Source organism: Hetaerina americana, unplaced genomic scaffold (genome assembly GCF_022747635.1).
Source record: "Hetaerina americana unplaced genomic scaffold, ioHetAmer1.1.p SCAF_67, whole genome shotgun sequence".
NCBI classification, from domain to species: domain Eukaryota; kingdom Metazoa; phylum Arthropoda; class Insecta; order Odonata; family Calopterygidae; genus Hetaerina; species Hetaerina americana.
Genome location: NW_027287283.1, coordinates 2,225,981 through 2,242,314, shown reverse-complemented (window position 1 = coordinate 2,242,314; position 16,334 = coordinate 2,225,981). Strand labels below are relative to the sequence as shown.

The 16,334-nt window shown below is 37.2% G+C and overlaps 1 protein-coding gene across 1 annotated transcript in view; it reads right to left on the bottom strand.

Moving 5' to 3' along the window:
- Nucleotides 1-2,737: 2,737 nt before the first annotated feature.
- Nucleotides 2,738-16,334, bottom strand: part of Past1 (putative achaete scute target 1) — a 47,067-nt gene continuing 33,470 nt past the window's right edge. Inside the window, exons 9-10 of the mRNA XM_071594692.1 lie at nucleotides 9,555-9,725; nucleotides 2,738-5,147 (exon numbers count right to left, since the gene is read on the bottom strand). Of these exons, the coding sequence (XP_071450793.1) occupies nucleotides 4,942-5,147; nucleotides 9,555-9,725 (377 nt within the window). The 3' untranslated portion in view covers nucleotides 2,738-4,941. The remainder of the gene's footprint in view (nucleotides 5,148-9,554; nucleotides 9,726-16,334) is intronic.

Sequence of the window (16,334 nt, the reverse complement as noted above, 5' to 3'; positions counted from 1 at the left end):
TACAAGTCTTAAAAACTAAGCGTATTCGTTTGTGTTCACCTACGAATCCAAGTGTGCAAAATAGTAGGTCGGGAAAATCCAACATATGTATCCCTTGACCCCTCGAAATGCCTTGGGGAATGGACGAAGAAAGCCTAGCCTATTGCGTGCTAACGTGGAACTAATGTCGAATGATTTCCATGTGGAATATTCATTCTCGCTGCCAACATTGCCCATATTTGCGGGGCGGCATACTCTCATCGCCGAAATAATTGATCCCTAATACTAACGATGAGGTTATTCGATGGTCGCCAAATACATTGCAAAGTGAATGCTTTTCTTCAATATTTTTTGATAAATTGACCATGTTTGACAAATACTTACAGGTTCTCCATGTTTCGTTCAGTACATCCAATACTTCCCGATCTCCCCCACTCTGCTCACGAGCCACAACCGAGCGTATTCGGCTGGTGGTCAACAGACGGCTCTTCGGTCATTGCCACAAAATTTTCAGGGGAGAGTATTGTGAAATGGCTAATTCTCATGAGTGGGATAGACTTCCATAAAGCAGCAAGCTGCTTGTGGTCAAATCTACTGCAGCGGAAGACACTGTTCATCTGCCCGGACAACTTTTATTTCCCTTAAAAAATATAGTAGTAGTTTTAGGGAAGACCATTGGGTCATTTGTGCCATTAGCAATGGATAAAGAGGTGGACAGGAACCCGGCGTCGGCATTCTAACCGAGAGGCGCCAAGGGATTCACAGATTAACGTCCCATCCGACGGACGGCGTACTCGCTTGAAGTGCGGTTAATGCCACTGTAAAAGATCTGCCACCTCCAGTATTCGAAACCGAGCCCTATAAGTAGAAAGCCAGGACATTAGCCACCGCAACCTCACAAATAGCATTCCATAGACTTCATGCTTATTCATATATTAATTTCCTTTATAAGGTAACAACTATTGACTTACTTCATAGGAGGAATGCGTAATTTTAAATCCTTGCCTAGATCATAAAAAGTTTACCGGGGTGGCATATTTCCGACTCCGATATAGGTTTTCATACAGAAAATTAACATACTTCTGCTGTGTAATAATGTTTGTTAAGTCAATAATTGCGAATAATATGCTGAACATAAAAATAAAATTGATGAGATGAACTAGGAGACGGAAGTTCTAGGCATGGTAGTGAAAGAGAAAATGTTGAAGAACCACATGCACCCGAGCAGTCTAGGAAATGTACAAGATAGGGATAATTTATCTATTCCTCCAATTAACGTCTGTTGTCCAAAATATACACTCATTAATTCTACCCATTTCACAAAATCAAATGCCTTCTTGAAATCTGAAAAACAAAGACATCCTGATTGTGCTACATTCTCAGTTCCATTAGTGACCCCAAAACTGCTTGGATGAGTACCTATGCTCTTTCCGGACCCAAAATGATTATCCTGAGTAAACATTTTACCTCCTTCCCATCCTCTTATTGATGACCCAAAGAACCACTTTTGCTCGTGTGAAATCAAACTTGATTGTTACACATGTAGTCCTCTCATATATATCGCTCTCCTTGGGCCCCCTTTTTGGAATGTTGGTTAACACTGATTCAACTAATCTTACACCCAAATTCCTCCCTCATTAATGCTTCAAATTAGCTCATAAAAATATCCCTTCCACATTTTTCTAAACCCATAAGTAGTTCCTGGAGTATTGTTATCTATCCAACAGAGATAACAATTCAGCCTTATTTGATTTCAATTCTCTTAATGCCCTTTCTATCTCAATCAAGTGTGCCTGACCCGAAGCTATCCCCACCTACATCAGATTCTCTTCCTCAAATGAAACATACTGGCCCAATGTCTTTATAAAATAGATTATCTATGCGTCTTTTCCATTCCTCTTAAATCTTTACTTGCTCCATTCATAAGTTTTCTGTCATATCTTAAATATTGATCATGGATTTTCCTTTTTCACTCCTGAAAGTGCTTTTGGCTTTCAGCACTATGGATCCATTTATTCCTTCCTTTGTTAAGTCTCCATATATTCACACTGCATCTTACACCATGCCTTATATACTATATTAGTTTCTTGTTTCAGTTTATCATTCCTTTGTATTTCCTCATTCCCATTTCTGGGTGTAAATTCTTCCATATCACTCTCTCATCTTCCTTCCTAATCAACTCATCTGTGATCCATGTTTCCTTGTCCTATAATTTCATTTATAGCTTTCAATATGTCTTTCTTGATAGTTTTCATCCTTCAATTATTGTGCCCGTCTCAGTCTTCACTCATAATTTTTTCTACGTTCATCAGTAACTCCTTCCTCCTTTTTATGCTAATTACAGCTTTAATATTCCATATTCTCATGATAAAATTTTACATCACAAAAGAATGAATAATGATTAATTTTAAACACTAAAAATAAACAATGGAAGATGGCTTCAATGACTAATTTTTTTCTGAAACCATTACTGCCACTTGATTTCAAATGACAAAATTATTTTTTCTTCACTCCTATTAAAATAACGGCAACAATGATTGCTGGTACAAAAGATGTTAAATACATGCGTCAATGATTTCACCATTGGAGCTAAGTCAATATATTGAATAAACATTATGTCAGAAAAAGACCAAGTCCATGCAAAAGAAATGGAAATTTCACAAAACACAAATCTCGTCTATCAAAATGCATGCAAACTTTTTCTCTCTTCATAAAACGAGGGACAGATTCAAAAAAAAAGTAGAGATAAAATGAAGAGTGGTGTAATTAAATAGAATCATATATTTTTTTGATAAAGCAGTGTCACAATGTTTTGTACAATGAAATGCCATAATTATTCACTTGAACACACAATGAGTATAAAGGACACTTCATACTTCACTTCTGGAAAGTTTATGGGTTTACACAGACATTTTTCTGGCTCAGTATATTCAACACAATAACAGAAGAGTGGAAATAAATGCTCACTGGGCAAAAAAGAAAACTATAATTAAGTAGATTTAACTCTTAAAAGAAATAATCTTTAAGGAATTATAAACAGTTCCCTCCAGGTATCAAGTCCAAAAGGTTAGATGAATAGGAGCCATTAAAATACAAACAATATACAATACATAACAATGTAAAATAATATAACAAAAAGCAATAATAAGACAATGGTATGAGGCATGCCATGAGGAGTCTAATGTACATAAAGGAGGCAAATATAATTTTATATACATCAACTTTGAAAATATTTAAACTCATCTTTCCTAAAATACTGTACACATTCTCAAAGCACTCAGTGCATAACTAGCATACAATTAATGTACTTTTTGGCAAATTAATGACTGGTGGGTAATTAATAAACTAAAAATATGATATTGCACCTATTTAACTACACGATCGATCAGTCCAAGTGGGTGCATAATGAATATGCAATTTTCAACTACTTCATAGGAACTTATGCTTGCAAAAAATATGAGTATGTGCGCTTCACGATGAACTTCAGTACATAGGGGAAAAGCATGTCTCTTAAAAGAACAATTTAATGGCTGGTAAACACTAAAGGGGTTTGGAAAATAAATAGTATATTCTGCTCTGACAGTAATTACATCCGGTGCTATTCAAACTAATGCTAAGCTAACATTAAAAAGGAAGTGAAAGGTAAAAATATCAGTAACAAAGTTGATTTTCTTTACATAGGTAATGGAAATTATTGACTCAGGTATGCATAACAAATGAAATTTAATGGTGTCAAAACTAGAAGCAACCAATAAAAACATTAGATCAATGACAACAGCAAGCTGTCCAGCAACTGAGCTCTTTCTTCATGTACACTCAAAAATAGGCAGCACCTCTTGGTGCTTGAGGCAAAACTTCCACCGAGGACAATTTGGTGCTCACAGAAAAAGTAGAAAATGTCTTTTTATTTGGCCTATCTTCCTGAATTAATGAAACTCATCCACCCAGGGATGCTCACATTACAAGAAACACTCCTTAGAAACATTGATCTTCGTCAAAAAACTTTCAACCAATACATCAAAATGAGATAAATGATGGATCAACATGGGAAAGTAGGCGTGCATCCTTACTTATATGTATTTGGAATGAAATAGGACATGGATACAGATTTTTAATGAGTGGGTGGAGAGTGCGAGTGTTATTCCTTTCAATAGAAAGGAAATTGATTATTTCGCAGTGGAACCTTGTTTGGTATACATTGAATGGAGAACAGCACTCGAGCCCATTTGCTCACTTGTATTAGTAGGGTAAACCACACTTAACAGTCAATGCATGCAGTATTTTACCCAAGTATTGCCAATCTTTAAACTTTGAACATCACTCGTACAACCAGTGTCTTGTTGAACTTTTCTTTTTTGCAATGTTAGCCAGAATGGTGCTATGAAGTTGCTTCAAGTCCACGCTCATCCACTTCGTAACTCTACTGTAGGCTCTTTTGGAAACGTCACAGCCCATTGAAAACATTATAGCAAAAAGTGATCCTTCACAGTAGAAAACATTACGTGCAGCACATGGCATTAAAACGTTTATCAGCACCATTGCAGCACTAAAACAGACACATGGGCTCGTACGTATTCTACATATATTTATAGACACACAACCATGGGACGTTTATATACTAACATTTCCCAATGGATAGCATCTAGAAGAAATAAAATTTTGAAAAAAAATATATATAAAGATGAAGCAACAACAGCAAAAAGTGGATATCACTGGGCATTAAAAAGAAACACTTTTATTACACTTATGATTGGCACGAATGGGTAGTTCATTTTGGTGATAAGTAGGTGGTGGTATCTTTCCAACATATTTCACGAGTCCAGGCATGCCGTAACCGAAGTTCCACGGAAGGAATTTGCAATGCACGTGCACCGAGAAGTAGTTTCGAAGAGCAATGGAATCCCTCTGCAGATGCATTTGCATGTCTCACTGAGATTATTAATGCTCCTAAAAGGCCGGATCTCACATGTCCCGTTTCGATGGTGGCACTAAGTGGCTGGGAAGCTCTGCTGGAATGTCATGCCCATCCAATTTAATATGTATGAGATGCATGGCCAGTGCAAACTCTTCTAAATCCAACATGCCATCTTTGTCGACATCCGACAGCTTCCATATTTTGCTCAAGGATGAGTTTGGAAGTTTTGATTTTAACATTTCTGACTTTGCCGCTGAAAAATAAGAGTGTAAATAAAGATTTAGATAAAATACGACAAATTATGGAACAAGATAACAATGGCAACTACAGAAAACAAAGTAAAACCCCTTAAAGTAAAACTTTCCTTTCCCCAGTGAAAAAGGTGTTGATTGTAGGAATATGAGAATTGGTGGAAAAGGAGAATTTTCACTTTTACATGCTTCATTACTGGAGTAAAGGTAAACATAAGAAATAAGACTGATAGACTAAAAAAAGTAGGATTATTATTTGCCACTTTAACTATGGTTTCCTTCACATATTTATGTACGATAAATGAAAATAACTAAAATAGTCATATTACAACAAATCAAGAAAAAATTAATAATGGTAAATGGAAAAACTTCATGAACATGCACTTCACGAGTCCTCATGGACAATACAAATAAATAACCAAATACAGCACAATACAATTTGATCACCTGGCACTCAAAAATCATTCTCTCAGAAATCCTCCAAATTTATCATACTTGGAATTCTTGACATATACTACCTTGATCAAAAAGTTCCCGGAATAACCACTGTGTGGCGCTCCCATCGTTCCGATTTGAGTTCTGTTTTTTTTGTTAAATTGATACATCTGTTGTTGATATTCCCTTTAAATCTTAGTGTCATAACTTGACATTTGCAAAAGTTACGTAGCCAAGAGTACATCTATCTCTGTGTGTGTTGGCGATTTTTTACAATTGCAGAAATGGATTTAAATTTGCAACAACGAACTTGTATTAAATTTTGCGTAAAAAACGGATTTAGTGGCGCACGGACGTTGGAAATGTTGGAAAAGTGTTTCGGCAACGATTCTCTAAAAAAAACGGTCGTTTACCAGTGGCACGAGCGGTTCAGAAGTGGTCGTGAGTCAATCGAAGATGATGAACGCAGTGGCAGACCATCGACATCGAAAGTCGGTGAAAAAATTGATAAAGTAAAAGAAATGTTGGTCAATAACCGCAAATTAACCATCAGAGAAATAGCGGAGGACTTGAACATTGCCTATGGATCCGCCCAAGACATTGTGGTTAATGATTTGGGTTTCCGTCGTGTAGCAGCAAAGTTGGTGCCAAAAGACCTCAATTTCATGCAAAAATGAGACCGTGTTGACGTCGCAAAAGACATGATTTGCGAGGCTGAATCCGATCCCACATTCATCAAAAGGATCATTACTGGAGACGAGACGTGGGTTTATGAGTACGACACGCAATCCAGACATCAGGCAAGTGAATGGCGTTCACCAAATGAGCCGAGACCAAAAAAACCACGTCGTTTTCAGTCAAAAAAGAAGGCAATGCTGACGGTTTTCATGGATTACAACGGTGTAGTGCATCATGAATTTTTGCCAGACAGTAAACAAAGAGTATTATTTGGGCGTTATGAGACGTTTGCGTGAAGCAATTCGCCGAAAGAGACCAGAAATGTGGGCAGAAAACTCGTGGATTTTGCACCATGATAACGCATCGTCGCACAGTGCTATCATTATTCGTAATTTTTTGACGAAAAATGCAACAAATACCATCCAACAGCCACCGAATTCACCTGATTTGGCTCCCTGTGACTTCTTTCTGTTCAATCGAGTTAAAAAACCATTACGGGGAACGCGTTTTAGCAGCCGAGAGGAAGTAATGGAAAAATCGCAGGAAGCACTGATGGACATACCGAAAACCGAATATAAAAAATGTTTCGAGGATTGGATCAAGCGCTGGCATAAGTGTGTTGCAGTCGATGGGGATTACTTTGAAGGGGACAATATAGATTTAGATGAATAAACTTGTATTTTTAATTTTCTGAATAAATTCCGGGAAATTTTTGATCAAGGTAGTATTCTCCTTTTAGATAAACGCTTGCACTGGCCGGCATGTTTCAGAATCAAATCGCAATTTTTCACTTATGTACGAGGGTGGACTGAAAAGTTCTTGGCCTCGCCCATAAATGGCATTACTACTCCCATGATTTTTCTCTCTCATGTTGGCACAACTGTGAGTAGATATCTAGTGAAACTGCAAGCCATTCCATCCAGCAGTTTGCTGTTGGCAGTTCTCTGAATCATTATTGGTGCATGTTTGGTTAGAAATGGAAAAAAATCAAGAATTATGATGTAAAAAAATTCTTCATAAAAGATGGTTTAATGCAGATTTAAGCTCATTTGAGGATTGTACATATGGATAGGGACACTTCTAATTCAATTTTATCCACGAAAAAATGGGCGGCCAAGTTCAAATATGGCCGCGAAAGCCTCCAAGATGATTCGTTTGAAAAGAAATTCTATTGATCTACTATCTTGATAAAGATAAAACGATAACTGGGGAGTAATATTCTAACCTTCTAATGAAACTGGATGCAAAAATTCATGAAAGCAAACCAGTCTTGTAGCAGATAAAACCCTGTTATCTATCAGAACAATGCATTAGCCTACAAAAAAATTGAGGGATTTGCACAATGAAGGGCTGGAACATCCGCTCTATTCCTTATATTTGGCTCCCTTGGACTTCCGCCTCTCCCAAAAACTTCCAAACAGTTTCCTAGTAGTAGTAGTTTTGAGGGGAGGCGACCGACAGCTAAGGTCATTTGCGCCATAGGGGATGGACAGGAAAGGATGAAGGGTGGAGAGAAACCCGGCGTCGGCATTAGCCTACTCTTTACGAAAGGCGCCAAGGGGTCCGCAGTTTAACGTCCCATCCGACGGACGGCGTACTCCCTCAAAGTGCCCTCCACAAAGCACCTCAAGTAGGGATCGAGATACCTAACAGTTTCCTCACTGCTCAATTTTCCATCTACTCAAGGAGCAATGACGGCTGTAGACGAGAACTTGAGAGCACTTCTGGAAGAGTGCAACAGAGATAGGACAATGGCACTCTAACACCATTGGCTGAACTGTATTAGCATTCAAGGTGATTCCGTTGAAAAAGAAAAATTTATTGAAAACATAATACAGTCATTTTCACCATCAGACCGAGAACTATTCAGATCACCCTCACATTAAGTGTAGAGGCTGGAAATAAATCTTAGGCATTTTGCCATATCAATATATTTTCCATCATGATAATCAACTTAATCCGAAATTTTCATTTTTTCTGCAAAAGAAACTATTCTCCCTTTGCCTTGTCATTGTCAAGCAGGGGAAAATTTACATTACCTTGTAAATGTGGAAAACTTAGCACATCTGGGCTACCTTACTGTTTGGCTAGTGCCATCAGTTGTCAAGCTTCAAAATTTTGTGGAGAGAAGAAAATTATTTTTGATTAAGTGCAGTTTTCATAGGATAAAGCAGGTTTCAATATTTAACATTATTCAGGAGCCATCACCGTCATAACAGTTGGGTAGAGGCAGTGCAAAGTCATCTCTTTTGTCAGTCAACGGTTCTTGTATTTCTCACACTTCATCATGTTTGTACCATTGGTAATTTTCATTCCATATCCTTTCAACTTGTGTGCAAAATGAATTTTATCCTGTAGATATTCTTACAATCTATAAATGCGTAGCTAAATTCTAGTCGACCAATGCATTCATTTCAGAGCACAAATCTTTTCCTGTCAGACAGAGGTTATGAGTTTAATTAGTTTGAATTTCAACCACTAATGATGCTCAGTCCTGAACTTGAACTGCAATGACCTCCTTCTGTCCTTGCCCTTGCCATCCCCTACACCTCTCATCTGTCTTATATGATTAGGTTCTTCATTGCTACTATGATGAGAACATTATCATCAAGTTCTCAAACGATACCTATTTCATATGGCATCTCATAGGACATCCTTTATACATCTGCACCACCAAATGACCATGGGCTCTCGGTCTGACTCAATCATATGGATCCCCTTATTACACTGTCAAATTGACTTCAATCTTCTTCCCCAATCTTTCTTTCAGATTCATGTTATTCTGACAAACCCCTGACCATTTTATTTCAAATCCATCACTTCAGAGATCATTGATTTTATTTAACTAGCTTCTAGGATATCTAACCCCAGCCAGGTCATTTCAACTTGTATTTTAGGTCGTTTGGGAAAGATGCATTGTTATGTATTAATCACTTAGAAGTAAAAAAATCTCTGATATTCAGGCAACTGTGACATGTATCCAGTCTATTCCTAAATGTTAACACACTACCTCCATAATAAGGAAGCACTTGCTTTGTGCAAAGATGATAAAATTTTGGTATGGTTGCAATAAAACCAACTTTTTTTCACAACCACTCATTCCATTACTGGTTCACCTCTCAAACAATTTTTGCATTAATGTTCTCGTAAAATGTCAACTCACCAATGTCTACCACATTAAGCATTGTGGGGATGGAAAACACCACCGCAACATTTTTCCCTCTCTCTTTAAGCACACAAGATGCTACATTCTCATCTAATGTGAAATAAATTATTTTGGTTAAGATATTACTTACCAGCACCAGTAACTTTCCCATCAACAGGTCCAAGTGAGTAGAATACTGTTTCATATTTATCTTGGTCTCTTGAAACAATCCATTCTGGTTCACCTGACCCTGCATCTACTCCCTCTCCTCTCCCGTGTCCAAACGGACTAATAGTATCTGCGACCGTGTCAAAAGCACCACCTACATCACAAGAATACAACAAACACCATCGGGTTAGGGAAGCGTTGCAATAGTTGCAAACACAGCATACCATTTCTGAACAAAGCCATACGAAACAAACAGTATAAGCTCATACAAAAAGCAATAATAATAATAATATACCTTATTCATCTTATAATCATATTCACATAAGGTAGATGTCGTCATTTAGGAACATACAGTTGTTCATAGATAATATAGTATACAGCACAATATACAATCACATAAAATACTTATTTGAAAATATTTGCATACATACACCTAGTATTCTACTCACGCTAGCCCTTATAATTTTAGGCTAGTAAAGTCGAGCTCATAATACTCCTCTATTGAGTATAAAGGATTGGAGGTAAGGCAATCACGGAGCACCTTGCGGAACACCACATTGCGGGCTGACTTTACAGATTTTGGAAGCATATCAAACAATTTGATAGGTAGACCTTCAACTTTGTAAGTCCTATCTAGCCTACAGTATGGAAAATCCATATTAGACTTTGCTCTGGTGTTATGGCTGTGAACGTCAGCCCTAGTGGAGTACATACTCGTATTTTCTTTTAGACGAACTAATGAATAGAATATATATAAATTGTAAACAGTCATAATTTTTAAATTTAAAAAGAGAGGTCTACACTGTTCAAGTGGACATGAATTAGATAAGGTACGGACTGCCTTTTCTGCATCACAAAGATTATCTTAATATCAGATTCATGCCCCCAAAGTCTAAATGCCATAAGTAATATGCGAGTGAAAGAATGCATAGGAGGCATTAATTAAGTAGTCCTCACTCACATACTATTTCAATTTCCTGAGCAGAAATAAGGCTCGTGCAAGTTTCTTCCTAATGTATAGAATATGAGTACTCCATGTTAACTTGGAGTCTAAATAAAATCCCAGCAGTTTCACGGGGACACTACCCGGTGTAGCACATTTTAGAGCACATAGAAGATGCTGAGTTTTATCGGGATTCATATGGAGATTGTTGGCAGAAAACCAGTCCACTGCCTTTTTAAGTATAATAGGAACTCTATACATCGCATCAGAATGATGGGGGGAACTATGTAGGAAATCAGTATCATCCACACAGAGGACACAGTCAGCAATCATATTGGGGCACAAGTCATTAATCATGACCAGAAATAAAAGAGGTCCAAGCACAGAGCCCTAAGGCACACCATATTTAATATTTAATGGTTTTGACTGTTTACCATTTACATAAACTGACTGCTTACGATCAGATAAGTAGGAAGAAATAAATTTTAGTTCAGTATCCTTAAAACCATAATATTTCAACTTATTTATGAGAATTGCGTGATTAACACGGTCAAAAGCCGAAGAGAGATCACATAATGAGAGGGCCAAACATTGATTACCTTCAAAAGCCTTAATGATTTGCTTTATAACACATTCAACAGCTTGAGTTGTACAATTGTTGGGTCTGAATTAATTTCTTTGGGAATTCACATTCAAAAAATAACAAGAAATGACTAAAAAAAGTTGCAAACTTTCTTTTACAATCATAATAGATCAGCAGGGCATCCCAGTCAGTATTATTAAGCAAAGTTATGAAGTCATAGACATGGTGTACAGTCATCTGTCTAACATACACAGTTTTGGAAGTTTTCTTATAGCTATTAACACACAGCTTAAGGTGCCATGAAAAGGAGATCGCAAAATGATCAGAGAGCATGGGGTCAACGACTTTTAGAATATAGTCGGATTTATCAGTATTAGTTATTACATTGTCAAGACAGGCATTCAACCTAGTCGGTTCCGAATTGGCACAATATAAATCAAAGCCCCTGAGAAGAATGTTTAGCTGAGTATGATTCCTTGAAAGGCAACCCATGTCAACATTTAAATCGGTTCCTATAATGATAGTTGCATGAAAGTTTTGAAGATAAGTTGAAACCTTCTCAAGCTGTTCACAGAACACATCAAAGTCCCCATTAGGAGAACCATAAATAGATGCCACAATTAATCTCAGTCCTTTAAGGTATACGGCAACAATTTCAAAATGTAGATCCATACAAAAACGATGTAAATCCAACCGTTTACACGTGAGATAGTTTTTTAAATAGATTCAAACAGCACCATTTTTCAAGGATTTTCTACAGTAGATTGAGTCAAGAGTACTATATATCCCCTTATTTGATATAGATCACTTTCTTGCTCATGTAACCAGTGTTCAGAAAGACACAGAATATCGTTATTTGCCGAGTTCAAGTATATTTCCAGGTCACAAATCTTGTTTCTTAGGCACTGAAAATTTAACACGAGGAAGTTGACAGAAAAAGAAGTAGAACTACCTGAGGTTTTGGGAGTTTTCAATTGGTGCACTAATCTTCCGGAGAATTCCAGCGGGATCTCGGAAAAAATAATTGCTGAGGAAAATATTTTTTGGCCAAAACTCTGGGGATAGGAGCTTTTCACCGAGATCTTCGTCAATCGAGATATGAAAAGAGGCATAATTACCTCTGGATACCTTAAGCTGCTCGATATCTACTGATGTATCGGGGAGCTCGGGCAGGTGGTCCTTCAGATAGGACATAATTGCTTCTGTCGTGGTGTCAGGATGAAAATTCCAAACATGCACGTGAGAACGTCGATTAATGCCAGAGATGGAGGACTTTTCATCAGAGGAACCCACGATGGGTGTACGGCGTCGCCGCTTATATTGCATAACATTAAAGCCGTCACTAGAAATGTAAGAAGGTTGGCTAACAGAAGCATTTTCACCAGTGTATTCACTCGGTTGAGTGACCACGACGGATTTCATTGGTAGATGCAGAAGACACAGAGGTAGATTGAGGTTGAACACGGGACGTAACAGGCACTGTAGATGCATTCCGTTTGAAGGCACGAGTTTGCGGACGTTCCGGAGCACCAACCAACGGTAGGCTTTTTCTCTTTAAGCAATGGCGGTTGAACTTGAGCATTAAGCTTCGGAACATTAAAAGATTTAAAACAGTCTGCAAAAGTAGTTGCACATTTAGGTTCTTCAGTAGTAAGATGAAATGAAAATGAAAATGAGAATGAAATGAAGAATGAAATGAGAATGAAATGAAAAATGAAATCTTTTTCCCACCAATTAACAGACCATACAGATGCCAAGAAAATATGACTATATTGATGACAAAAAGTAAAATGCCTACTCAGCCAATTATAACAAGAGATGTTTTCAACATAGGACAACCATTACCTGAAGTGTGATAAATAGTTTACATTTAGTGAATAGCTTAGAAAAGGAGCAGTTTTTAAGCCGGGTTTTTAAGAGCATTCAAGAGAAGCAGGGCCTGATGAGCCAGCACCATCCATGGGAGGGCATACGACAGAATCCTTACATTTAACACCAATTTTGTTTCCAAATCCTTAAACTTCATACGTAACAAATATACATTGAACATGCATTATCAATTTGAAATGATACAACAGAATAAGAAGATACAACTCCTGACCAATACAGCATTCATAAATTACACTGATTTTTAGTCATTGACCTTCGATGGATCTCCCACTTTAAAAACCAAAGCCTCGCAAACAAACTGACAAACACTTCTCCCTTTACACCAAACATCCCTATCTCTCTGCCTTGCACTTTGAACCTATACTTTTGCCACCCCAGACAACAAAATTCTGTATTTTATAGTATATATATATATATATATAATAGCCATGTAATTTCATGCATTTTTTTCAGCATCAAATACTGAGGAAAATAATACATTCCCTTTATTTTCCTAGTGACCTTGCCACAGTTACCCACAATAAATATTTGCCTCTGCTCCAACCAAGCATTAAATTGGAATGTATTCTGTTTGTATTAATGAAATAACCAACTTGGTTTACTTTGAAATAGTTACACATCCTTCCAATTAAAATAAGTTGGCATTATTTTATTACTATGAAAAGTTTCATGCAGTTAATGTCACCTTATTGACCTGACCACCTGCATGATCTTCTGTGAATACATACAGAGAAAAAACACCTAACTATGGAGAAAAAACATATCTACATATTTCTTCCATAAGCTTCATCAGTCAAAGAGTGCCTTTTATATGATTAGGTTGGGAGTATCTTGAAGTGGCATAAAGTGGGTGAAACATTTAACAAGGACTGTTAAGTCGCAACCCATCCTAACGCTGAAATCGCATGAAAGGCCAATAATGGGCGATGTAATTATAACAGGAAAACGGGCTTAAGAATACTTAAAATCATGCATGAGTCACATTTATGTTGAAAGGCACCCAATTGAACAAAATTTGGGACAACATTGTGCAGTGTGTAACAGAACCTAAAACACAGTTGAATACTTGGTCTAAACAAAAAATGCATACCAATGCTAACCATGGGTTGTTCTGATCTGCAAAAATGTTTATGAACTCGACAAGGTAAGATCCACTTGAAGAGAGCTCATTCAAAAAGCTTTTCTTCGATTACCATAGAACTAAAACATGATTGCTGGTTTTTGGTAATGGTGTTTCTCAGGTTAAATTTAAATTCTTTTCATTGTACTTATCCACCTTTTCAATTACATTCATTGCTGGAAATGTTAGCACGAAACACAATTATTGTGCCAAGTTGTCTGAGCAATTATAACTTCCTCACTTGTGGAATCTACGTCATTTACAACTAAAAAACTCAGAATATTGCGGGGGATGTTTTTCCTACCATGTGTGTAAGTTTTGCAGATCATTTATAAGAATATAGTCATTTAAAAAAAAGGCCAATGCTTCAATTATTTCATTCCTTCTAATGGCCGCAGTCACTTGCTTTAAGAGATGACTTTCTTCTGTTTACCAATTTCACACATTGAAGACCTACATGTAACCTAATCATTTGAATCCAATATATATTATCCCATACAACCCTCAAAGCCATAGTCCACAACACAAATATATTCCAATGCGCATTCTCTTTGTTGAGGCCAACCAACCTGCCAGCGGCAGAATGGAAGAGTTTACACATTCACATTAAGTCACAGACTCAGAGCTCAGCTATTCTAATTAATGTCAGCTTACAGCTTGCTAAAAGAATAATGATTTTACATGACATGAGCTACACAAATTATTGGCAACAGCCATTCTATTAAGTTAGAATATTTGAATGATAACTATTTTAAACTAGAGTCAAGTATTTCTAAGTATCTCCACTATCTTGAAAATTAAAATACCATACTCAAATTTTAATGAGACAAAAAATATTTTTTGTGAGAAACTAAGAATGAGGAGTATATTATGCCAATCGCCCACTTGGTATGCAAATAATATGGCTAGAATCTCATTTTTTTTAGAATTACCAAGAACGATGCCAATACAATAGAATCAGAAAGATCAAAACAATATCTGTTCCAGTGATGATGAGCTGTTTCAGATTCAGACATTTAAGTGGACATTTTTTAAGACAAAAATGCTGCAGCAATTGGTTGCATAGATATCACTACCTATACAGCACCTATCCCTCCACTGAGCAACCATGCCTTTCCAAAACTAATCGGTCAGGGATTATTAGTGATCATTTGGGACTAGTTTCACTGCGACATTTCATTTAGATTGAAAACTTGAAGTAGGATTGCTTTTTTAAATAGGCATTCATTTAGCGGCTGAAATTTCCAAACAAAATTTTGATAGAAATCTAATGCTGACATCGAAGTTATTAAATGAATTAAATTAATTGATTACCGGCCGATGGACATACTTTCTCCGCCACATGCCCTTGCGGCGGCTTGCGGGGTATTAAGTAGATGTAGCTACGTAGAAAAGGAATCTGCGACAATGACTGCTTTTCCTTTGATGTTAAGCAGGCCGCAGTGAAACACACATCATGTACGCATGTTCTCACAACGCTTTACTCCACCAACATTTCAACACTAATGCATCATTTCCTGGTAAAAACATTATTACAAATATGCATTGAAACTGTGAAAAAGATTTCTCAATTCAATTTGATTGCCTGTCATAAAGTTAATCCTAAAACACTACAGAGAAAGTATTCATCGATCACCACACACTGCGATTTCTCCTAGGTATCTCTCCAGTCTACTAGAGAATTTTCTTTCAACCCGGCTATTTGAATCAGCAAGATCAAATAGCCAGGTTCACTAGGGTGCAGGGTAAGAAACTATATTATTTATTTAATGACTTTGATTGGGGCAAGATCGGTACTTCATAGTCCCTTTTTCCACCCACCCCTGTAGATTACATTTAAGACAATTACAAACACCCATGCCCTAGATGGAGGAAAGCCGACCAGGGCAGGAATTGAACCCAACCTTCGTGCTGAGAGGTTAGGACTTAACCTCGTCACCACCGGGGCCGGCAAATTATGTCTTTGTGTACAATAATGGAGCCAACTTTAGTTAAATAACCATACTGGTTTCATTATAACATACATTCAATGCACCAGAGTCAGAAGCATGGCTATCTGTTTCCGTGTCATAATGAAGAGGGCAAATAAACAATAAATGGTCATGGTACCCCTCCTCTTTTAGCACCAGGGAATTATGCACATTAACTGCATATTTTGTCAGACCAACACGGCAAACGGCATATTCCACAATGAATTCACCAAATGGATACAATCTAGCTATAGGGC